This window comes from Tubulanus polymorphus, chromosome 7 (genome assembly GCF_964204645.1).
Source record: "Tubulanus polymorphus chromosome 7, tnTubPoly1.2, whole genome shotgun sequence".
Classification (NCBI taxonomy): Eukaryota; Metazoa; Nemertea; class Palaeonemertea; order Tubulaniformes; family Tubulanidae; genus Tubulanus; species Tubulanus polymorphus.
In genome coordinates, this window is record NC_134031.1 from 4,561,648 (window position 1) to 4,587,099 (window position 25,452).

Genomic DNA, 25,452 nt, shown 5'->3' on the forward strand with positions numbered 1-25,452 from the left:
ATTTCTCAAAATATTCAAGATAAGTTTAAGAGTTTTAAGTTACGTTCAAATTGTATCTTTTCGAAACGCTGTACTACACGATCGGGCACTATGAAGTTAAAGGTGACCTTTAAGGTAATCATAAAATCATGTGACTTGGTGGAACAATCGCGTGACTATAAAAAATGAAAAAGATAAGATAAACAAACATGTACCCGGTAAAGAAATGACAACTTCATGTCTGTCGTCATACTGATAATGACTGATAATGAAAACACAAACTTCCCGTTCCAGAATTAAGGATCTGTCGCAGATCCAGGGGTCAAATCCGAGTACTGCTCAAAGTAATATTGTGTCTCCAGAAAAGCTGACCTAAGAAATTTGAATAATAGAATTTTGAAAGATACACAATACATGTTTGTGTGTTAAGTCACATGCAGGCAAATATTTTCTATATTGAAAATGTTGTGGGGAAATTTTGAGTACCGCTCAGGCGGTACTCGCGGTAGGCTGGATCACCCACTGAGGATTTTCGTAGTCGTTCGGTCTAGGTCTGGAAGGTTTTTTCGTGCCCGAAGAAACCTGGACTGTGATTACAGGTTTTTGATTCCTCTTCTGGCGCAGGATCTTCATTGAAAAGTCATTGACATCAACTTCAGCGGGTTATAATACATGTACTTCTAATCCAATTTTATACGATCTTCTGACGCCAACCGTCAGAAAAATGAATGCCCGATGTTCGGATCTTTTTCTTGAAGTTGTGTATATACTGGCTATCTTAACAAGGGCGTCTTGAGGGTCTTAAATATCCGAGGGAGGAGAAATATAGTTGGTCAGAACCCAGAGGTAATTTGCTGTAGAATGGGGCAATCAGTACATTTCTTTACTGAACGAAAGTGGGAATTACTTATCTCGTCAAAACCAATTAAAACGCCGCACAACGCAAAGATGGAATATAATTACGCCCATGCGCCCATTCAATCATATTCAATGGAAAGTCCTAATAATTTAATGAATAGATTTTCTATTTATTCGTAAAACATTATAATAAGCAAACTCATTTCATTACATGTAATTCGAAATATTGGTAAAATGCATTCTTATTGACTTGAAACAGCGCGTACAAGCTTCATTATTCTCGCTTCATGGATGTTAAAAATACCTCAATTCAAACCAATGGTTAAGAATCAACTTTGATATGTAATATAAGTCATTAAATATACAAATGGTCCTTTCACAATCCGGGGCACAAACGTGTAGGCATGTATAAAACAATCAGTAACGTATATCTTTAGAAAATCACTGTAAACATTAAAAGTTATTCCATATAAGTAGACTCTTGTTTGAACATTTGTTCAGTGTTAACTGATTAAAAGTTAATTAAAACCTACCGTCTGCATAGATTAATTAAATAGTATTTTAATTGCTTTATCACATCATTGCTTTAAGCATCATTCATATACATATAGCACATTTATTTGTTCGAAATCGTCAACTGATGTACAAACTAATTCTATGGCCACCTATGAAATAAATATGTGCGCTTGGTCCACAAGGTTCTCGTTAACGCATGCATTTTCTATGCGAGTAAATTTCTATATAATTAAGCCCAACGCACACGATGTAAGGAAACGGGGAAACAAGGGACAGAAACAAGGTTTCGAGCGTTTCCCTTTGTCATGCGCGTTTACAAGAAACATAGTTTCGTGAACAACGTTTCCGAGATCAAAAATGTTTGATTCCCTGGTTCGTGTACATTGGGCTTAGACCCGAAAGAGGCCCGTTATTTCGGCAGTTATTTCCATAACCTTTTTGACTGCGTTTACTGCAGGTGAAAGAATAGTCTAACTGAAGGGATTTACGTCGGAGCTCGGCGTTTTAGTTCGCGGAAATAGATAATTTAAACCAAAGCTCGAGAGTAAGGATGATCCAAAGGTTGGATGTGTATGAAGGCAAATGAATATACTGTACTGGGTTAGTGCGAGAGGCAAGCGGGGATGTTTTCTGGTGGCCCGATACTCATTGGAATCTTTAAGTTAACCAGGGAGCGACAAACTTCTCGAAGACAGTTCGATTCTTGTGCCATTGCGTGTGTTGAACACCGGGAACTGTGAACACGTGTAAACGCTTCTGTTTGGCGAGCGTTTGCAATCCGAATGTATCATTCGAGAACCACTGAAAAACACGAACAAAAATAATCGAAATTGTATTAAAACATTCTCATTTTCGGGCATCACATTTTCTAACTCCGAAATAGCTCGTTTTGACGTACCGATTGTTGCTGCATTGGGAGAACGTGGTCTTTCGAATCGTAAAAGCCGAATTGACTCGATTGCCACGGAATAATCACACCGTCGTCGGGACTGCCGATTAGCACCAGTTTCTTCACGCGAAGAAAGTTCTTGCGGTATTCTATTGAGAAAAAAGTTTGTAATGCCATTACGAAGACCAGGGCCTGGTGGCACAGTCGTGGACCAACTCCAAAAGTGGTCTTCAATCTATTCTTAAGACTGGTCTTAAGTTTTTAGATTGGTTGTAAGAACTAAGTTGGTCTCTTAGACTGGCTTTAAATCTAAGCCGTGACTATGCAACCGGTCCCAGGGGGTAACCACATCAAAACGGAATTAGACATAAAACGAAATATTCAATTACATACCGCTTGTGCTACGAACTATCGGTTAAGAAAAAATGCTAAGGTCTTCTACATGCAGAAGTTCGTTTAAGCGTGAAATTCGCTATTTTATATTTGATCAGACAATTTAAAATACCTTCTCTGAATTTAGGATTATTTATGACTGCGAGAAACACCGACTCTTTTTCATACAGTTTCTGATGATGCGGATCTGAATAATAGATCGAGAAATGTCAAATATTATCAACAGAGCCGCGAACTACGTCGTTATCGTCTGGGTTTGGGCCGGAGTCAAACTTTAACTTAAAACCGTGTCAGTAAAAGTGGTACAACGATATCAAAATATTCGAATTAGTATTGCTACAAATTAATACTCACCGTTCCAGTAATTGCCAATAGAAATCAACTGACCCGTCTTAGTGTAGAAAAATCTGAATAGAAACGTGTTACATTTTTAGCGGGAATGACTATGAAAACTACATAGATAGAGTACATATATACATATTTGAACACTTACGCATACAGCTCTTCTCTAACCATCGGAGGTATGTAATGTTTGAGGAAATCAGGATCTGCAACACAGATATGTCCGGGAGATATGTAAGTAATTGGTGACATAATTTCACCAGTACAATTAAAATATCACGATGTTGTAAACGTTGAATGTTTACCCCCGTATTGTCCGGCTTGCGGAGATGTCAATGATATGAAAGTGTCAACGTTGTGATCGGGAATGGTTTGAAGAGCGGCGCGGCAAACGAGCCCTCCTGAAAAACGATACCACCATAGATTCTTTATAAGGAAAGAAGAAAATGTTTCCTAATTTCTGTTAATTTTTTCGAATGGATATTCAACAACTCGCCTTGTGAATAACAAAGGAGGTGAAAGCCGTTCGGATGTTCAGCAGAAGCTCGTCTGATGATCTCGCCAGCCGCCCGAGTTTGTTTCCACATAGGGGTTAGGCTAGCAATCTTCTCGTTGTAAGCAGTGATCAGCGTCACATTGGTACCCGGGTGGATCTGAATGATAAAAAACCACTGTATTCTGACTCGGGTTCTGGGGCTCATCAGGGTATGTATTAAACACTTTATATTGATACATTGTAATGACAAAATGATTTCTTTTCTAATATAGCGCACTTGTAATCAGTGTGCTTTACATTAGTATAAAATAAACATGAGCTCATGAAATAGTAATTTAAGACACTCGGAGAATAAACATTAAGTTAAAATTTACAGTTGACTTAGATTAGGGCCTAATTGCAATTATAAATTCTCCTTAAAAAGTATGTTTTTAAAAAGTATGTAATTCTTCTTAAAACATTGAACTGGTGGACCGGTCTTAAGGGCAGTTGGTGCCACAAGACAGGTGCTATTAATTGAAATGCCCTATCACCTATTGAACACTTTAAGATTCAACTAAACCACTTGTATCATGACTAGAGCAGAGAGATCTTGGTAGGTGCATTTGAGCAAGGATATAATAAACTGGTAACAGTTGAAAGATCTAGAGATAACCGATAGACCAGTTTTAACTTAAACCCTCGCGTAAATGACTTATTAAAAAAAACTTTAAAAAAAACTTATGAATAATTAATTGAGGTAATTGATTAGTCTCAAATTCTAAACCCTTAAGATTTAGGCCTAAGTTATAACCGGTCTTTAAAACTTGTACATCTGCAATACTAGCAAGATTAATAGCTTACCCCGTTAATCAATGTCTTAAAATCAGAGCCAGTGGTTATCGATGGAAAAAGTCCATGCATAAAAACAACTGGTTTACGCGCCCAGCTAACACCCACCAAAGCGAATGATGCAACAAAAATTATAAATAAATTCATTTTCGAAGACGAATTTTCCAATGAACTGTTGAGAACACTGAAAATCACAGCTAAATGACTTATGTATGCAGAGCATTGAGTTGTATAGATATGAAATGACAATGAATGTGAAACTTCCTTGATTGCAAAACTGAAAATCCCCAATTTCCTATTGACATGCCTGTGTGCAAATAAATGTATGAATACTTTCAAGCACTGCTAAGGGCCATTTACGTGCAATTTCTACCTTCCTGGTACCAATCCTTCGAGCTTAATCGCCCATTTTCATAGCATATGTAAAATTGTTCGTTAACCTAAATGAGGGTGAAATAATTACTCTGTCTGATAATAAAAAACACTCATCATTTGACTTGTCAGACAACGAATCTTCCTACTTAAAAATAGCATATTGTCCTGGATAATATGTGCAATTATGGAGATAAATACAACATAGCGGACGGGAACGTTTAGAAATAGACAACAGTTGTAATTTCCGACTGGTAGATTAAACATTTTTCAGAATTTTTATCAACTATAAGATTAAATTATTTAAACCTACCTTGAAAATCAAATCCTGGAAGTCGGGCAATTCATCCGGAGAGGGTAGTATACCATGCATAAGCACCACTGGTTTGTAAGCGTCACAGCAGACTAGAACGTGGATAAAAAAACAAACAAATCTCACGAATATCATCGTAAATTTTCTGGGGACATACGCAAAATGGGGACATGGGGCGACGACCTTGAACTAGGCCTAGTGCGCTCCGAGGCACCGAAATATGCTCGAAACTCCAATTCAAATTATGTATATATATTGTTCATGTTTAAAGCGACGACTTCACTTCACAATATCTCGCTGCACTTCAGCTTTCGGCAATAAACCCAATCCGACCTTAATTTCCGAAACCATATTTCAAGTTGCTAACTCAAATTGCGTTCATGCCATGTTCGTGCGCAGCCACGTTCGGAGCCACCCATCAATTTGGGATTCAAAGGAAGGTGATGATGGCGGATGACTTTGCTACATTGATCTGGTAAATAAGTTGTTTACGTAAAGCACTTTTATCCGGAAATCTAAGGGAGGGAGATTACGGCCAGGTGAACAAACAATGCAATTGAGTCGACTGTTGTTGTTGAACCAGGTAACAATCAATTTGGTTCGCTGTGTTTGTTGACATCATCGATCAATCAGAATATTTTTGGGTCGGCGGAGCGTTCCCTCCATCCTTCGAAGGATGAGTTTTCATGGTTTTAACATTCCTTCAGTCATTGATGAGCAGTTTTAATATGATATCATGATATTCCTTTGGATAACTCCATGCCTTCCGTCAGAATATCATGCTATAAACTAATACCTGATTAATTTTAGATATCTGGACGGCCCTCATAGTTTTGAAAAGAGGAGAGAGTAGTTTGATGAAACATGGCGAATAGACCGCACATCACGATACAAGCATGGCTACAAACTCTTGGTCTCGATGATTATTCTATTCTATTCCGAAGGTTTGCCGGCGTAGAGGTCAGTGTGAATTCTGCCAATATACATGCAGGCCTTCACAACGCTTTCAGTTTTGAAGCTCTCTGAACTTTCGATTTGTTTTATTTTTTCCTGTAGGATATACTTCATTTCACGGAAGCAGACCTGAAACACTTGGGCGTCCAAAATAAGGCACACCTTTCATGCTTGGCCACCAGTTTGGTAATGTTGAAAGAGAAATTGGAAAAAAGTAAGTGTCTACTATCTGACGAGTATTATTAGCAGGAGCGCATCTGTGACAGAATAAAAGAAGAAAAAGAATAGCTCCCACAATGAAATGTGAAAATAAAGTAAAGTCAACCTTCCCAATACCGCCACCCCGCCTACTGCCAGGTTTTCTCAATGTACGGAAAAATTTGACTTGAAATCAAATCAATCAGCCCAATACAAACTATAGTAAAAACACATCCGAAACAAACCTAGAAACAGCTGTTATGTAGTTTCATGTATTTTTATGGTTCACCCCTGATATACCGCCATGCTCAATACCCCCAAAATCGCTCTGCACCGATGTGGGCGATATATCAGGGGTTAACTATGTTTGTTGCTGTATCTCAGGATTCTGATGTAAGATTATCATAAAAAATGTATTTGTAGAATATGGTTCACTGTCACCTCAGACGTCACCTACAGGCGCGACTAGACCAGCTATTAACATACCTATCGACTACGTTCAGTCAAACAGCCGCATGTCTCCGACTTCACCCGGTTCACCGCTCAGCAAACAGACGTTTCAACTCGAAACCCATCCGTGGTATCACGGCATGGTCCCTCGTTCGGTCGCCGAGGAACTGACGTCGGTTAATGGCGATTTCCTCGTACGCGACTCGACGTCGAGTCACGGCGACTACGTGTTGAGTTGTCGGTGGAAAAACGAGCCGCTGCATTTCGTCGTGAACAAACGCACGACGTCGACGAACATCTTCACCGTCAAGGTCAAGTACCACTTCGAAGATCAGTCGTTCGACACGGTGCCCGGATTGATCAACTACTACGTGACATGTAGACGCGCGATCACCGAGCAGTCCGGCGCGATCATCCTGCGTCCGATACCGCGCACGAAATCGGTCGATTATTACGAAATCAAAAACCCGGCGATACAAAATCTGATCCGCGAGCAAAATCCAGTGTATTCGTTCCAGAACGTGAAGTCTAGTCAGCGAAAATTGTCTGATCAAAGTAACACGCGTAGCGGCAGCGGCAGTTCGAATCAGTTGAACGTCGATGTTCCGCATCGACGCAGCAGCACGTCCGTTCTGAACGGGCAAAGTTCGTCGTCGTCGGTGATGAACGTTTCCGTCGATTATTCTCCGAACGTCGCCGAACCGAGAGTCGAGTTCGAGCATCACGGCAGCATGCCTAGCATCGTCGCCGGTGGTGTTATCGATGAGACGTCGGTCGAATCTTCGCAATCGCGTCAGAGAAATTCGTCGAAGCAGTACTTCCGAGTCGGTAGCGATCCGAATTTGAGCGCGTTGCACAAGGATACGAAGCTCCCCGAGTCGTCACTGGCGCGCGCGAATTCCGGTCGTGGATCCGAGTCGGATTTAACGAAGCCGGCGCCGCCGAAGCCCAGCCGTACTCCGTCGATCAAAGTCGGCGCCGGAGATAACGCGGCGGACGGTCCGCGAAAACCAGTCGTCAGAATCCGCAACGCGGCTTTGTACGAAGACAACGACCGCGATTACAGCGATCTGGATAACGTGCTCGCGACGCCGACCGTCATGAAAGAGGGTAAAGATCGATTCGTCTATTCGGAGGGCGAGCAGCCGCACACGTCGCCGTTACATCGTGCGAGCGTCGATTCGAATTCGAAGTCGTCGGGCAGCACCGGGTCTCAGCTGTCGACGAGCTACAGCGGCGACACGCTGCCTCGCAGGTCGAACGCGTTCACGATACCTCCGCTCGACCCGCCGTCCGATATCGACCCGGCGAATTTCGTCGGCGCGATATTGCCGGCGGATAACAAAGCTCTCGACGCGAACGCGCTAGTTCGACTGAAGATGGCGCTACAAAGCCGACCGGCGAAAGTATTCGCCGAGCATTTGACGAAGTACGACCTGGAATTGATGAAAGTGACCGGTGAACACGACTTAGGCCTCGGAGTTACATCTGGTTTAGAGTTGATAACTCTTCCTCAGGGAAGACAGTTGCGATTGGATGTTTTGGAGAGGTAACTTGAGATATTATAAGTCAGCAAGAACTGCTTATTTATGTTTGTGTTGATTTGAGATTTTCGCACGTGTAGAAATGCAACTATGAAAATTCTTGCTGCAGTAAAACCCACTTAATTCATTCTGGATTTTGATCTCTTACTATTATCTACGATTCATCTAAACGTCTACTTATGCATAATACAATGTTTTATCTGGAATCTACATGGACTCGAATAATTTCATTGGTCCAAAATGATCCGAATCAAGCGGGTTTGACTGTAATCACTAGTGCTAACAATTCAACAATAACAATTGATCTTGATTTGTTTCGCTTGCACATTCAGGGTTTAGTTTAAATACCAGTCCAATGTGTGGATATATCTGAAAAATTTTGTCTTAAGATGTGAGAAAATTGTTTGACTGAAGTCTTTATGATTGTGCAACTCAGCCTTGTGTTGTGGAGTTGATGTTGTTCTTAGTTTTATATTTGTAACTCTCTTAAAAAATAAACAAATAAGGTTATAGATGGATTATCGAAACATCACGCCCACCAAAACCAGGGCGACAGATCATCACAGGTCAAACGATGAAAATACTGATAACTGATTTCATCGTCGTCATTTCAGGTGCGTTTGTTTGAAGTTAGTTGTGGCCGTGTCAATTCTAACGACGCGCGAACTCACCGACCGCGTTCAAGTGCTGCATCAGTGGATACAAGTGGCGACTGAGTTGAAATCGTCGCTCGGCAACTACGTTTCATTCGCCGCGATAATGGACGGCTTGCAAGACATACAGGTGGGAGTTCGATTTCGAAGAATGTATCAATGATTCAGGGGGGCCACTGGTAGTCGGGGTTAAGTCAGGCAATTTTCTTTTCTTTAAAAAAAGCCAGGTGAATAGTCAGGCAATTTTGTAAAAAAGCTAAAGATCAGGGAAAAATCAAACAGTTTCTGTCAATGTTTTTCATATTTGACTGTGTTAATTGATTAGATTCTTAGCAGATCAACTCGGGGAAACAATGTATGTGTCAAGGTTTGATGATAATAATAGTCAGGGAAAACAATTTACATGTCAAGGAATAGTCAGGGAAGAAGCAAGTCAAATAAAAGCAGCCACCCTGATCAATCAATCAATTCATTTTTGAAATGTTTAGCCGTTAATGTTAAATTCTCGTTTTTCAGATCGGTCGATTATCGGCGACTTGGTTACACTTGAAACATCTGCACGGTAACAGCGCGTTCATGTTCGAAGTGAAGTTGATTCCCGTGTACCGATCGTTGAATCAGGGCTCGTGGTCGCTGCCGTTAGAGAACGTCAGCATACCGCACGTGCGGCCGCTGATCGACCTACTCGAACGCGACGCCGACGAAGTGATGTCGCTGACGCCGTGGGAACAATCGGACCCGCACTGCGGCGTCGACATCATTCTCGCGCACCTCGACACGGCGCGAATCATCTGCGAACAAAGCGAACTCTATAAAGTGAAAGCGAACATTTGCATGTCGAAGTTTTCGCCGGACGTCGATTTGACGGAGATGTCGTCGTGCGCGTTTCAGATGCGTTTGCTGTTCGGCTCGCGCGGAGCTCACGCGCCGCCTGGCGAGCGGTATCAGAAGTTTCAACAAGTTGTCGCTCTACTTTCCGAGCGTTGCGAACCGCGACAAACGGAATCGTCGTTATAGAATACAGCGGTGTTCTTACAGGTCTTCGGAAGTTTTTGAAAATGGGAATTTTTTTCCCAGGACTCTGAAAATTTTGTTTTATCCATCGTGGCAATGAAAAAGGTATGAAAATCAGAAATTCATGGGTGGATCATGAGGCCAATTTTGAAGGATCGTTCACATCTCAATAGGGCGCTTTGATGTCCTACGAGGCAATATTAGGCATTCACCTGCACTGAAATGCACCAATTATCTTAGTTGACAAAATGGAAAAGGGCACTCAAAAAAATTTATGGACTACAAGTCTCACACGTCCCCTGGATCCTCCCATGAATATGGTCTCGAAATAAGAATTTTCCTTCACTTTTGAATAATAACAAGCCAGGGAGTCGTCACTTACCAGATAGCACATTCATCATAGCAACTACACATTTTTGAGAACAATCTTTATGATAACACTTGGTCAATGGTGCCAATTTACTTTAATCGAGCATCTATATGAAGAAGGTTGGGGATGTGAAACTATGGGGATTTATAATCTGTGGGTATGTAAAATGAAATCTTCATTTTATAGAATACGTTGTTAGTACAGCGTAGAACCTTGTTACATCAACAATGCATTTTGGATAACACAAACATAAAATTTTAATGCGTGCAACAAATTTCTATTTACTGGATTTGGATGAGCTGCTGGTAAGTTTGACTCTAAATCGAGTTAAAATTTCATTGCTCAAGTCGAACTATGGAGCTACGTCTTGAGTAATAACATTTGACTAGAGACTTGAAAATCAACTAATTTTGATCGAATTATCTGATCTGATAACTGTGGATTGGTTTCTGGGATCACGTGCAACTTCAATTATTGGAAGTGAACAGATTTTTACTAGCAGCTATAACGGGGTCGCCATTTTCTGGTTCACGAATGTTTTTATAACGCGACGTTACGCCGCGTTTTTGACGTTATTATAGTTTATATGAAATAAAATGTGCATGATTTTTATATACCGTCAAATATATTTGTATTGAGATTAATATTGTAACTTTAACTATAAGGTTTTGTAATATCTGATTGCATTTAGAGTCTCTAATTATATGCTCGTATACTGAACCCAGTATTTACTCCGTAGCATTGTAAACTGGTTCCGCAAAGATTTCAGTTAGTATTTCGCTATGGACTTAGATTGACTGAGCAAAACTTCACAGTGTGAAAAGGATTTCATTTTTCGAGATTCCACCGTGCTGCTGAAAAAATGAACAGATTTTTAACTCAAAAAATCATGCGGAACTGGTGCCCAGAACTGTTGAAATGAAATGTCCTGCGATTTTGTATTGCATGTGCATATAGGCTACTTAATAAAATTAAACATTTATGTATATTGTTATGTATTACCGTATATGTATTACCATTTGCTTTATCACATAATTGATTGATTTTGTTTTAATTTTATTACCAAAGCTGTTAAATAGCGTAACACTACCTTTGCTCTGCCATGTCTACACACAATTGGCCAAAATTCTAGTAAAAAAAGAAGGTTTCTCGGAATGAGTCTTGAAGGTATTGACGATTTTGAAATATCTAGGGAATATTGAAGCAAATGGCAATTCCTTGAAAATGTGGCAAAGATTGAATGGTGTAAACTTATTCAGATCTACCTCTAAAATTTCCATGTGCAAACAAACTTCTACATTCAATGTAATGCTTTTTGACCATATGTATCTAGTCATTATCCGTTATTGATGTAAACCGGCAGAAATCAAAACGTTCAGATTTTAAATCTTTGTACGCAACTCAAAATCAAGATATTCCCAGTATGAAAACATAGCTGCATGTGTTATTTTATGCGTTATTGGCTGTGTGTGTATGTATGTTTTTCATATAACATTGTTATAAATGGAACCTTACAATAAAAAGCTATATTCAATAAATACTTTGTCTTAGTGTTTGTGAATTCGGAGTTGCGAATGAGAACGAATGTTGTGGTTGTATTTTTTTTTTCATTAATCATAACTGTGATTATCTTGTAACGTAACGCTTGCAGAACCGATTGCGTCCAGCGTGTTGTCGAGTTCTGGCGCCAGATTGCCTCATTCTGTGGGTGATTATGATTCGTTTTTAAAAGCGTTTCCCTTCGAATCTTCAGGACGTATGAAAATTGAAAAAAGGCCCGAAAGCAACACATTTGCATCATGTATTTCATTATGACGAAAAATGATTTTTACTTCTATATCGAAGGTCAAGTCATCGTATCACGATAAGACCTGTCACCGGTAAGGATTCGAATGAGAATTAATTCTGTTCGCAACATACTGCGACCGCAATCGGATGCTCTCCACACTTACGCCATCCACTTAAGCAGCTTCGTACGATGAACCTTACACCAGACACTTAAGTACCGACATCGGAATCACATCGACACGTCAAATCTCTAGTGAGTCTTTCGTGAAACAAATCTGGAATAAAACATGCGAATACATAAAAATCAGGGTCCGATTCGACGTGAGTTGGATTAATTGTGACTTGACGAAAGACGATTTCATTACAAGCCTGAATGGAATTCGCTAATCTATTGAGGAGAAGCGATATTTAGAAATCCTTGCTTACCGTCCATAGATGCCACTCCAGCAATGACTGATGCGACTGATGCGACAATCAAGATTAAGACCTGTAACGAAATGAATCTGTAATGCAATGTGGGTTCAGCAGGCCCACATTCGAACGGACCACTAAGTTCCACTTAAATGAAAATCGAACAAAAACAAATGGCCAGTTCAGTATCATATGATCAATTACAGGAAACCACTTGAGCTTTGAGTAGTTTTTGAGTCAAAATGGTTGAATTTCAATCCGTTGAAATCTGGATATCGAGTCAACGTTCAAAGGAATTTGTTATTGGTTTACTTACTTTCATTTTGTGAATTCATTTGACTGCTTTTCGGCACTGAAAACTCGAATAAATACAGCCTGAATTTCATAGTTTCTAGTGATTTATGATAAATGATGACGAATGTTGCGAATGAACGTTTATAAACATGAAATGCGAAATCCTTTCCTTATACGCGTGTGACAGCCACTCACATGCACCAGTTGTTTCGTAGTCTGGAAACCGGATTAAAGGATTATTACTTTTTGATCTAGGGTAGGCCTATACCGGGGATCCCTTTGGTGAAAATGCTTGAAAATCTGATCACCCTGGATGAACAAATGCAGGAATCAATGAGCTTCAAACTCACAAAAATCCTAGAACTTGTCATGAGTTACAGTTGCAATAGATTCCGTGGTACCAGTATATGTGGAAACGTTTTGGCTGGGGAGATGCCCCAGAATGTCATGAAGTTTGAGGTTGTCGGGAATTTGTGAAAAATCCGAGTCGCTTCCCCATGAAAGTAACAATATTTTGACAAGTAAACGATACATTGAATGTAATACTAGTGAATGATATAACAATTTTTTGGTTGAATCAGGTGGTAGATCATAATGAAAGCTTTTCAAGTATATAGACGAAATCTGTCTGGCTCAATCCCAGAACACGCGTACACTTCCGACGATTTTGAATTAGTTCAATATCCGCTTTAATAATCGGATGCGTAATAGCTTGTAAAAATATCAATCTTCGATTCCGTCCCTAACATGCCAGATGACGGGCCTGCGTGTCCCATCGTTGCTGGGATGATATGGCAGATAGTTCTTATCCTATAATCTTAGCGTAAACTTGTTATTATTTGTTGAATAATGTCCAAAGTGGACTTTGTCTTACAGTTGCTTCTTTTCTGGCGCCGCGAGAAACGTCCTGTATTTCTTGTTCTGATCGCTGAGTTCTCGATGGTATCGAGTTTGGGCGATTGTTCGAATGCCTCGCTTCAAAAACACGTAACATTTTCTAATTGGTCTGAGTTACGTTTCTAACCAAACAGATAGGGCAGCTAGGATATCTGTCTTCGATCAGGGCGCCAAACATGCAAGATACATAGTTTGAAACAGACATTCCTATTCCAGAAAGAATGCAGGTTTCAAAAGACTCGTGTGTGACTTTAGTCGAATCTTTTTATCTCCTCGGGATAAAATCAGAATTTCCGAGATGAGGTGATTGAATCTGATTACAACGGTTCACCGCTCGCCGAGTCGGGGAGTCTCTACCGTTTGAGAACGACAGTACACCACAAGTACGATCTCTGATCCGAGTGTTTAACTAAATCTAAATATTCCCAGTATTCTAGCTATATATATATATATATATGCTAATGTTGCTGGATGGGTTACTTTTATAGCCGCTCGTCTATGTACAACACTGATATAAATGGAAGCGTATTACTATTTCAAAATTAAAAGAATGGTCTCACTGGCTAAACTTTTTGTCTTGCCTTTGGGCACCATAGAAGCGAAGCAGACGGAATATTTTAACTAATTTATAATCATAACCTTGTTTAAGACTCTCAACGACGTTGGTCAGTCACTCCGTGTCGGGATCTGGTGCAAAGTGTCGACGATCGTGCAGTGCAAAATACACTTGTTTCGTATTGAAGCTTTTTCAAAAGTCTTGTTCTTCAGAGAACGTATTTAAAATGCACAAAAGTAACACACGTACATGTATTTCATTATGACGAGAATGATGTTTATTTTTTTTCAAATATTAGCCCATCATAACGAGGCCCGTCACCAGAAAGGGTCCATATAACGATTAACCCTACTGTTTGCAACACGTCGCAATAGCAGACGGATTACGCCTAGCGCATTTATGCCATCCACTTTTGTGGCAGCCCAAAAAGTAGAAAGTTGTACCAGTCAGCGTATTACCATGTGGAGATGGTCCATCGGAATCGCATCGGCACGGGACACCTCTTCTGAATCGCTCGTGAAACAATTCTGGAATGATACACATGCACAAATATAGAGAATCCCACACTGAACGAGAAAGATGAAGTCCATAAGTTTGCTTAATGCTAATGATTTATTGATTCGATGTTTCGACTATAACCTAATGGTCATTTTCGGGCATCGTTTTCTTGTCTTATCAGTGTGGTATTCTCTATATAATTCACAAGCCTGAATGTGTGGCACTCATTTGTTAGGGAGTACGCGATATTTGAAAAACCTTGCTTACCTTCAAAATCGTCCTTTGCTGCAACTCCAGCAATGACTACTGCGACTGCGACAATCAAAATAAAGACCTGTAATGAAATGAATCTGTAATGAAATGTGGGTTCGGTATTGTGAGAAATGCAGGAAACCACTTGAGACGAGGCTTAAGTAGGTTTTGAGTCAAAATGGTCAAATTTCTATTCGGTGAAATCTGGATAGAGTCAACGTTCAACTATGAAATTTGTTATTCTGGTTTACTTACCTTCATTTTGAATTCAGTGGACTGCTTTTCGGCACTTCACAGCTTTATTTCTACTTTATATAGTTGTTTCTAGTAATTTATCATAATGATGATGACAATGATCGTTTCTAATGATGAAAATCAGATAATCCTTTCCTAATATGACAACCACTCTCATGCCCCAGGCGAACTACTTCATAGTCTGGTAACAGGATTAAAGGATTAATGCCTTTTGATCTAGGCTACCAGGGATACGCCATCTTGGTGAAAATGCTTGACATTTAAATAATTCATATGAAACTCACAAATATCATGAGCTAAAATTGATTCTGTGCTTATGAAATACGCCTAGGTGTATACTAGTATATGCAGAAATTTTCAAACGATTCACTAACGAGTTTTGGCTTTGGACGCCCCAGAATGTCATGAAGTTTGAAGGCGTTTTCATTTCAGCAACTCGTATCAAATCGCTTTGCTCCGTCGATTACTATCGCGTGGTACAAATCGAATCGAAATATTAAAATGACCCTACCCTCTAGACCCTTAACTCTAATATTGGAAAAGCTGCCATTTTGTTTTTTGATCGATCGATGATCTCTAATGTCAGACGCCATCTTGCAAATCGATCGAAAGCGCCGTGAGGAGCGATTTGGTACTCGCGTTGGCACTTATATGGACGTTGCAAATCGTTGTGAATTCGTTCAGTGTTGATACGAGTTGCTTAGATAAAAACGCCTTGAGGTTGTCAGGAATTTGTGAAAAATCCGAGTCGTTTCCCCTTGAAAGTAACAATATTTTGACAAGTAAATGCTACAATCATGAATGTATATAATACTATAGTGAACAATGTAAAGTGAATAATTAGCTTGATATATCGAATAAAGCTGAAGGTCAGCGATAGTGGAATCTTGATAGGTTTATACAATCAGATACTGTGTTCACCTACGGTATAATCATTGAATTTTCAGGGGGTTATTGTGAAAAATGACGATATTTGTGGAAAGCTAAGATCCACCAGGTTCACCAGACGTAAAAAATGTATTCGTTACGATCTGTTGTCGACAGATTTCGACTAAACTCATTATGATCAATCATTCAAATAATTCATTAACTCATTAATTCAATCATAAAATTGCGACGAATAGAGAATAATCGTTTTATGATACTTTCTAAGCGAGTTGACACATATACCCGTCGTAAATTAGGACACTTTACAGCAGATTACAGTCAACCAGTCGAGTAGTTACTACGTAAAGTGCATTTAAAAGGATAAGCTATGATTTATGAATCGGGGATTATTCTTATAGTATCATTTATCAAACCATATATTCATAGAATAGATGATTAAAATTACCCTGTACATGTTGCAATGATTATTATGAATACCTTTAGGCGGTTTCAAAAGGTAACGGGAAACATGAACTTTAAGTTTTCAAAATTGTATTCTGGACGAAAGCTACTACGCGAATCCACGCGAATTGTCCCCTGTTCGTCAAATGGAAGCATCAAATTTCTACTTCAGTTAGCCACTTCTTATATCTGGGACCAGTTGCTGAAAGGTTATACGGGCGTCCATGGAGTTTTTATTTGTTTTTCGATCTTAAAATAGGGATTGACCCTGTTATTTATTTGGTTGGTAAATATCGTTTGAATTTTTTGATTGAGTGTCCTTACAAACCCACCACCCCTGCCGGGAGCGAAACAGGGTGTTTGATTTTGAAATCAGAAATCGAACTACAGCTATGTGGATAGTTGGCATAGAGACAGTTAAAAAATTCATTGTTACTATGGTATTCATGCCGGGTCTAAGCTTGTTCAACTTATGAAACAATGGAATAATGTTACACCTGAGCTTCAAAACTGCGATTCATTTTCCCTTTTCAAATCTAGAACCTGCTTTAATAAATACCACTCCAATGTTCTTAGTTCATCCGTAATAAGACAAGCGTTGTAGTAATGAACCTCTCGGCGATGTTGTGCGGGATCTGTCTTTTTAGGCCGGATCTTCCAAGGCTCCCGTATATAACTTAACGACTTCTTAAATTATATACTCGTTTATTATCTCTTGACTAGATGTATAAATCTCTTCCCCGGAGCTCTGTTCTCTCAAATCTCTAACTTTCTTAAACCCTTTTAAACCTTTTTTAACAACTATAAACGCTCCCTTTTTATATCATTTTCCCTTTAGTAACGTGTGCAGGCCCTCTCCCATACATGGCTTGGAATTCTCGTGGATTGTGACGTATTCCAACATACCCCAATCCATGTATGGGTCATGACGTATCTGCATACGTCACATCTAAAAATATCTTTTTGCACTCATCAGAGTCCATGGCCGCACCATATTAGATTTTCCTACGTAGACACGTACGTCACTTCCAGACTTGTTTATTTATATTACTTCTATTTATGTTTATGTATGACGTACGTATCCACGCAGGTTGTCTGGTAACTGCAACACTGGCCATGAACTCCAGCTTCCGTACATAACTTAAGAAACCTACTAATATTTTCCCTAAAAGCTTGTTGATATAATTCATGAAAGCCCAATGATATATGTTCCGAAAGTCTCCACAATATAGACCTCTTCCTGAGATCTGATTTCTATTCACATAATTTTGTTGATGTAAGTGATTCTGACTGCCCCTACTGCAACCAAATCCAATCGACAACACATATCCCTCTTCAGTGTCGAGAACCTTCCCTCCAACCTGACTTCTAACCTCCTCACTTCGCTCGATTCCCTACAAGTACTTCCGTATTTCAACAGATTAAATATGGCGAATAATTGTGAATTCCTACTTTTTGGAAATTCCATTTACAACTATGATTTTAACTCGACAGTAAACTGTCTTGTCGCTAAATTCATTTCTAGAAACCAAAGAAACTCTAACTGATGATGATAATCATCATCATCATCATCATTATTATTATTATCATTATTATTATTATTTACTGTCATCTAAAATCATTTTATGTTATTATTTATCATTATAATTACTATTTTTGTTACAACTCATCATTGCTACCATTATTATCATCATCCTTTAGTGTAATCATCAGTTTATGTGCATCTATTAATTTTTGATCACCGTCAAATGTCACTGTCATTTCAGTAATTGCTTGTAATGTCCTCTGGACCTTGGCATGTATTTATTTTGTATGTACATTTGACTTGTTTAATAAAATTAATTTGTACTTCAAAAATGCCGGGTCTTAGCCTCTAATACTACCACGTGTAATGAATCATCCTCGTTTGCCAGGCTTCGGGTACCTCCTGATGCGAACTGGCCACGTCATTGTAAGTTTCGAGGGAGGCAACCAATGTTTTGGGAGCGAGGGTAGAACATAATCGACTGTTGGGTCGTATTTTTACTCAATAAATTGACCAGATACCGTATATCAGAGTTTTAGTAATAAGCTGCATAGATGTTCATTGCTGTTTGATTTCACAAAATCTCTTGTATTTCGTAAATGGATATACAACTTATGGAAGTTAAATTATGTACATATGAAGGTGCATGCACGTATAATCAATTCAATTCAATTCAAATACTTTATTGACACTAATAAATTTTACATTAAAACAAACATTTTAATGATACGTCAACAAAGTTAAACAAGACAAAGAAATGGATAAAATGATGACAAATTATAAAAAATATTAACCATGTGAAAAAATATTCAGGTTAGAATATGAAAAAGTTGACCGGATGCACCTTAAAGCACAGCCCAGAGCTTGTAGTACGGATACACGACTAAAAAGTTTAATACCCGCTTGCCCCATCATCACTAGATACGATTCTATATCCATCGTTGCTGAGAAAATAGTTCTTATCCTGGAGTCTTAACTTCAGCTTGTAATTTGTTCAATTATTGTCCAACATAGATTTTGTCTTACAGTTGCTTCTTTTCTGGCGCCGCGAGAAACGTCCTTGCATATTAACTGAATTTCATGTTCTGATCGCTGAGTTCTTGAAGGCGCCGGCGTCGAGTCCCTGAAATTCTTCATCAAAGTTCGGGCGAACGTTCGAATGCCTCCTCGGTTCATAAACACGTATGCTCTTCAATTTCGCGCGTGCATTGTTTACACTTAACATATTGTTCAACACCAGTGACATCGTTCCGTTATCGCTTTCCGCCGGGTTCTGAATCCACGACCGCAACACATTAGATCACAACCGTTCATTGCTTTGGAAATTTTTATCACATAACCGGCCGTACGCACCCAGTGAGCCAGTTTTATCGTCTTGATAATGACTGGGAGTTGTCACGATATTCCTAGTATGAATCTAATGCTGCATGTGTTGTTCTATGCGTTATTGCTGATTTTGTATGTTCTTCATATAAGATTGTTATAAATGGAACCGTATTGGAACCGTAATAAAAGCTTTATTCAGTAAATAAATAAATGAAGATATATCTGTATATTAAATGTTTGTAAAGGGTTTGCAGATCCTTCGGTCACGTCTAACGTTTTGCGGGGTCTGGCGCCAGATTTTAACTTCGAAGTGCGATCCTAATTTTTTCGATGAGAGCATTATTATTTCCATTTGTTGGTTCTCGGGCTTCCGATACCCTTATTCTCGAATTGTCTTTCTATCTGTCTGTCTGTCTGTCTGTCTGTCTGTCTGTCTGTCTGTCTGTCTGTCTGTCTGTCTGTCTGTCTGTCTGTCTGTCTGTCTGTCTGCGCCCACGTATCTGCCTTTCAGTAATAAGCCTGGCGCACACCGGCGAGTTTTCGGGCAATTCTCGAGCAACCGCCAGATTTGCTCGGTGTCGAGCAAAAAGATCGCTCGTCTGTGACATGACCTTGACGATGACCTCCGAACTGAGGGATGGGTTTGAAATTCTAAACGTGTCTTGAAAAAATTCAGCTATTTGCCCTAGATTCAACTGAAATACCCAAAATGCAATGGGAACTTACGCATGGGAATTTCAAAGTTTGAGTTCGAGCCTGAGCCCGAGGACCGTTCCCGCCTATGGCTTGTTTCGTTTTAACGCGTTAACAAATCTTTCCTCTTCAGAACGCATTAAGATTGAAAATACACAAAAGCAACACATGTACGTATATTTCATTATGACGAAAGTGATCTTTATTTTTTTTTCTAAGCTCATCACGATGAGGCCCGTCACCGGAAAGGGTCCAAATAATGATTAACCCTCTTTGCAACACGTCATCAAACCAAACATTCCACACCCAGTCCATCCACTCTTGTGGCAGCCGAGAAAGAAGAAAACTGTACCAGTGTAAGTACCTTTAGGATCACCGTCACATGAACACGAGGTCCTTCTGAATCTCTCATGAACTAATTCTGGAAGAATACAAGCGTAATGAATCAGCGCCTGATTCTGCGTGGTTTGATTTGTTACGTAAAGGCAATTGGTGTAATAATCTTTTTAAATTTCTATTTCACAGTTTAAAACAATCTTGTTAACCTAGCTAAACATTTCTAATCATAATTTCGTTAAATTTTTTGGTAACGCGCCTACGTATATACATCTTTTTAATGTTCCGATGACATTCAAGAATTAAGAAAAATGATAGACGATTTCATTTTCAGTTGAATTGAATTTACAAACCTAGATTAAAGCTACTTATGTGGCACTAATTTGTCAGGGAAACAATGTAAGTGGAATTTAAAAAACCTTGCTTACCTTCGGAAATGTCCTTTGCCGCAACTCCAGCAATGACTACTGCGACTATAACAATCAAAATAAAGACCTGTAATGAAATGAATCTAAAATGTAATGTGGATTCGGCATTGCGAAAGTTGCAGGAAACGACTTAAGGTTTGAGTAGTTTAAAGGCCCGGACACACTGGGCGATTTCGTCGCCCCGATTTCGTCGCCCGACGAAATCGCCGGTAAAATCGCCCAGTGTGTCCGCGGCTTTAGAGTCAAAATGGACAAATTTCTATTCGTCGAAATCTGGATATCGAGTCAACGTTTAACTAAGGAATTCGCTATTGGTTTACTTACCTTCATTTTGTGAATTCAGTTGACTGCTTTTCGAAACTCGAATAAATACAGCCTGAATTTCATAGCTAATATAATGGTTCGTAATGATGATGATGACAGTGATCAGTTATATTGATGATAAGTCGGATAATCCTTTCCTAATGCGACAGCCACTCACATGCAACAGTTGTAGTCTGGTAACAGGATTGAAGAATTAATAATTTTCGATCTAGGGTTCTCTAAAGGCTGGCTTATGTCGACAAGCAACGCGACGCCTACCGACTCCTACCGACGCAACTGAGAGCAACCGCGATCGCAGCCCAGCTTATGTCGACTGCGCTCCGATTCGCAGCAACTGAGGCCGACTAGCGGGATATGAGATCCTCCCAGTTGCTTCCCTGCTTATGTCGGTTGCGATTACTAGCAACTGCAACGGCTCAAATGGTCACGTGATAAGCACTTTGAGAAAAAATTTGAATTAGGAAATATATTTCTATTAGAAAAGCTATTTCTTTAAGACTTTGATCTTTCTGATTCTGTTTTGAATACAACGTGCTAGCGACATCTATAAAGATGGCCGCTCACACCATAATTCTACCAATTTCGTTTCTAGATCTTCGGTCCAGTCCTCTGCCGTGCTGAAGGTTTGGTTTACGTTTTGAACTACTTGAATTTGAAAGTTTATGACTAATTACGAATGACGCTAACTAGCGGTGATAATTTGTACTATGTATATGCGGTCTCTCATTGGCTGGAACCCCTGCGCTCAGTTCCGTCGCGTCGCAGATGAGCATACGTCGGCTGCGATCGAAAGCAACTGCCAGCCTACCGTAGGCCGGAGTAGAACATGGGCAACTAGCCGGATACGGCTTGCGACGAGTCGGTAGGCGTCGCGTTGCCGTCGCAAGCCGGCTTATGTCGAACCGATTGAGGAGCAACTGGCGGCCTCTCGTAGATCGCTAGTTGCCGCTAATCGGCGATAAACCCATTCGCGTCGGTAGGCGTCGTGTTGCTTGTCGACATAAGCCAGCCTTAAGGGTATGCAAAATGCTTTACAATCAGACCATTTCAATATTCAACGCACCCTGGTGAACTCGCCATGAACTTGTCATCAGCTATTCCATGAAGAAGTTTCCAGCTTCTAGGCGCCATTTTGAGGCGGTCCCTCGAGGTCCCCATTGTTGCGATAATATTCACTCATTTTTGAAACATAAGTTTAAATTGAATATCATTTAGCTCTGCAGTCCCTTGTTTGGTGAATATAATTCATATGCCATATTGAAGGGAATAAAACGCAGATCATTGCTGGTGATTCTTGGGATTTTCAATCAATTGAGATTTGCGAAATGAAATCTCAAAAATAAAAATCTTATGCTGGTTTGTAATTATCAATATTGCGTTCTGAGTTATATGTTAGCATTACTTTCGTTTAGTTGAAAATGGCCAAAATGGCGCACGAAGATTGATTTTGTGTATATATTATTATTAAATATATTTATAATAATATATATATATATATATATATATATATATATATATATATATATATATATATATATATATATATATATATAGTATATTATGCAACAGATGACGTTCAACCAGTTGATGAATTACTACCGAGATAAGCTAAAGGATGATTCATGAATCGGAATTTTTACTGAAAATCCCATAGAATAAATGATTAAAGTTATCACGTTGCAAAATCCTCTTATCGGTTTCAACGATTTACTTGCTTGCAACATGAAACTTATGCTCATTATCAACCTATCGGTAAGTCTTCATCATTGTATGTTGGACTATTGTCCACTGCTGGCCCTTTCAAATCTAAAAGTCTACTGTAACTTTTTACTTTCGTCAGGCGGTCAATTGGGATGTGCTGTTACGTCACGTGAATAACATGTTGGAGTACAGGTGAACGAAACCCACTATCAAAATTCACCAAAATACATTTGATTCAGAATGAAGAATCCACATCGATGATTAATTGGTCAATCTACTTTGATTGTCTAATTATTCATGTATTTATTTACATTTTGAAGGTTTGCGTTAGTGAAAAATTTACATGTTTATTTTTCAATATTGTCGAGTTAGTTTTAGATACGTACAAATCTATTTACACAATTCTATAGTTACATATGCACGATTGTGTTAATCGATCTACATGAAACTAATCAATAAATAATCCGATATTGAGGTAGACATGTGGAGATGAAATAATACAAGTTACAACGTCTGTCGTTATGGTACTTGAAAACAGAGCCTAAAAATGCCGGGGCTAAGTCTCTAATACTGCCACGCAACGAATCATCCTCGTTTGCCAGTCTTCGGGTCCCCCTGATGCGAACTGGTCGCGTCATTGCAAGTTTCGAGGGAGACAGCCAATGTTTTGGGAGCGCGGTTCGAACATAATCGACTGTTGGGTCGTATTTTTGCTAAAAAATTGATCAGATACCCTATATAATCTTGACGTTTCGGCCCCACTCCGCGCGGTGGCGCCACCCCGCGGGATTTATGCAAAGCAGCAGAACACAAACACGGCCATTCTCTCAATTTTCAATGATAGAAATCGTGTGTGTATTTCAATTATTTCGGCTGTTAGGGTTTTAAAGCACAATATAAGTTGATGATGTGATATGGCGATGTTAATTAATGACGATTCCGCAGTGAAGCTAGTCACGAACGGTGCCGATTGAGTGTACAGCTGCCAAAAACACTGAAATGTGCGTAGTTGAGTAACTATTTGCAGTGAAATGCAGACGAAATATGGAGCCTTAACGGCCGTTTAAAAAAAAATTATACCAATCGCAATTGTAAAATAAAAATGAGATAGAACCTAAGTTAAAATTCTGGCCATTTCTAAAATGTTATTGATTATTTCTAATTTTTAGTCAGTGCGGAACGTTTAGTTTTCCAACAATAATGAGGGGTGGTAGGTAGTCATGCAAGTCATCATTTATTACACGTTACTTCCGTGTTGTTGAAAATCTCGCGAGTCCTGGACTAAACCCCAATGAACAATGTGATCTGTGTGCTGGCCACCAAAATGCACACAGATCACACTACACTACCCATTACACACTCCAGTACCCACAGCTTCCATATATCCATTCAAATATTTAGTGGCTTTCTTCCTGGATAAGCTAGCTAAAGATTTCAGATTTTAAGTTATAAGCTGCATAGATGTACAATGCTGTTTCATTTCACAAAAACTCTAGTAATTCGTAAATGGATATACGTACAGCTACTATGAACGTTAAATTATGTACATATGAATGTGCATACACATATATACGCACCAAATAGCACAGCCCAGAGCTTGCAGTACAGGTACACAACTAAACTGTTCAAATACCCGCTTTATAACAATGAGTAATCCGTCCCTAACATGTCGGATGACAGTCATGCTTGTCCCGTCATCACTAGATACGATTCAATATCCATCGTTGCTGTGATGATTTGGAAAATAGTTCTTAACCTGTAATCTTAACGTCAACTTGTTATTTGTTAAATGAATGTCAAACGTAGATGTTGTCTTACAGTTGCTTCTTTTCTGGCGCCGCGAGAAACGTCCTTGCATATTAACTGAATTTCTTGTTCTGATCGCTGAGTTCTTGAAGGCACGAGTCCCTGACATTTTTCATCAAAGTTCGGGCGAATGTTCGAATGCCTCCTCGGTTCATAAATACGTATGCTCTTCAAATTTCGCGCGTGCACTGTTTACACTTAATGTAACAACATCAGTAAAACTTGCGGTGACATCGTTCCGTTATCACTGTCCGCCTGGTTCTGAATCAACGACCGCAACACATTAGATCACAACCGTTCATTGCTTTGGAAATTTTTATCACATATCCGGCCGTACGCTCCCAGGGAGCCAGTTTCATCGTCCTGATAATGACTGGGAGTTGTCACTTTTCGGATTGCACATCATTATGATAATACTTACCTGGTACCATTGTCCGAAGTAAATTGGAGAAAAAATCTATTTACGAAAAAGGTTTGGGGATGATGGGGATTTATATTCTCGACATGAACAAATACGAAAAATTAATCTCGATAATAGAATACATTGTATTGTACAACGTAGAACCTCGTTACATCAACAATGCATTTTGCATAACGTAAACCTACAATTTTGAAGTGCGCAACAAATTTCTATTGACTGGATGCCGCGATATGGATGAACTGCTGGTTTCCACAATGTGAGTTAAGTTTGAGTTGAAATTTTCATATTTCAATCCTCAAATCAAACTATGTAGCAACGTCCCGAGTTTGGCTAGAGATTTGAAGAAAATCGAATTTTTTAAGATAATAACTGAATGGTTCAAACTTTGAGTATTGGAATTGAACGGATTTTTTTTTCTGGCAACTAATTGAAACTAGTAA

At 39.3% G+C, this 25,452-nt stretch overlaps 4 protein-coding genes and 1 long non-coding RNA gene across 6 annotated transcripts; 1 reads left to right on the top strand and 4 right to left on the bottom strand.

Moving 5' to 3' along the window:
• Positions 1–1,006: 1,006 nt before the first annotated feature.
• On the bottom strand, positions 1,007–5,162 carry LOC141908852 (lysosomal thioesterase PPT2-A-like). 2 transcript variants are annotated; one of them, XM_074799081.1, is made up of 8 exons: positions 4,990–5,162; positions 3,474–3,630; positions 3,283–3,378; positions 3,129–3,183; positions 2,990–3,042; positions 2,748–2,822; positions 2,252–2,391; positions 1,007–2,154 (listed from the first exon to the last, which is right to left on the bottom strand). In XM_074799081.1, exons 1-8 carry the CDS (start codon positions 5,122–5,124, stop codon positions 2,011–2,013), a joined length of 855 nt encoding a protein of 284 aa, XP_074655182.1. In that variant the 5' UTR covers positions 5,125–5,162; the 3' UTR covers positions 1,007–2,010. The 2 variants fall into 2 exon arrangements, with proteins under 2 accessions (XP_074655182.1, XP_074655181.1); XM_074799080.1 differs by lacking the exon at positions 4,990–5,162 and adding an exon at positions 4,317–4,528 and having other exon boundaries at positions 1,010–2,154.
• Positions 5,163–5,444: 282 nt separating this feature from the next.
• Positions 5,445–11,506, top strand: LOC141908731 (breast cancer anti-estrogen resistance protein 3 homolog). The gene is made up of 6 exons (XM_074798898.1): positions 5,445–5,572; positions 5,800–5,949; positions 6,046–6,157; positions 6,565–8,140; positions 8,750–8,918; positions 9,305–11,506. The coding sequence occupies exons 2-6, from the start codon at positions 5,854–5,856 to the stop codon at positions 9,803–9,805; spliced, it is 2,454 nt and encodes an 817-aa protein (XP_074654999.1). The 5' UTR covers positions 5,445–5,572; positions 5,800–5,853; the 3' UTR covers positions 9,806–11,506.
• A 347-nt stretch (positions 11,507–11,853) lies between these two features.
• Positions 11,854–12,842, bottom strand: LOC141909109 (uncharacterized). Its single transcript, XR_012619676.1, has 3 exons — positions 12,688–12,842; positions 12,387–12,447; positions 11,854–12,235 (listed from the first exon to the last, which is right to left on the bottom strand). It is a non-coding gene; the product is annotated as an uncharacterized LOC141909109 (long non-coding RNA).
• Positions 12,843–14,372: 1,530 nt separating this feature from the next.
• LOC141909107 (toxin AnmTx Cj 1c-1-like) lies at positions 14,373–18,373 on the bottom strand. The gene is made up of 4 exons (XM_074799479.1): positions 18,302–18,373; positions 15,124–15,230; positions 14,884–14,950; positions 14,373–14,645 (listed from the first exon to the last, which is right to left on the bottom strand). The coding sequence occupies exons 2-4, from the start codon at positions 15,127–15,129 to the stop codon at positions 14,467–14,469; spliced, it is 252 nt and encodes an 83-aa protein (XP_074655580.1). The 5' UTR covers positions 15,130–15,230; positions 18,302–18,373; the 3' UTR covers positions 14,373–14,466.
• Positions 18,374–20,171: 1,798 nt separating this feature from the next.
• LOC141908979 (toxin AnmTx Cj 1c-1-like) lies at positions 20,172–21,168 on the bottom strand. Its single transcript, XM_074799288.1, has 3 exons — positions 21,085–21,168; positions 20,761–20,827; positions 20,172–20,417 (listed from the first exon to the last, which is right to left on the bottom strand). The coding sequence occupies exons 1-3, from the start codon at positions 21,088–21,090 to the stop codon at positions 20,260–20,262; spliced, it is 231 nt and encodes a 76-aa protein (XP_074655389.1). The 5' UTR covers positions 21,091–21,168; the 3' UTR covers positions 20,172–20,259.
• Between the last annotated feature and the right edge of the window lie 4,284 nt (positions 21,169–25,452).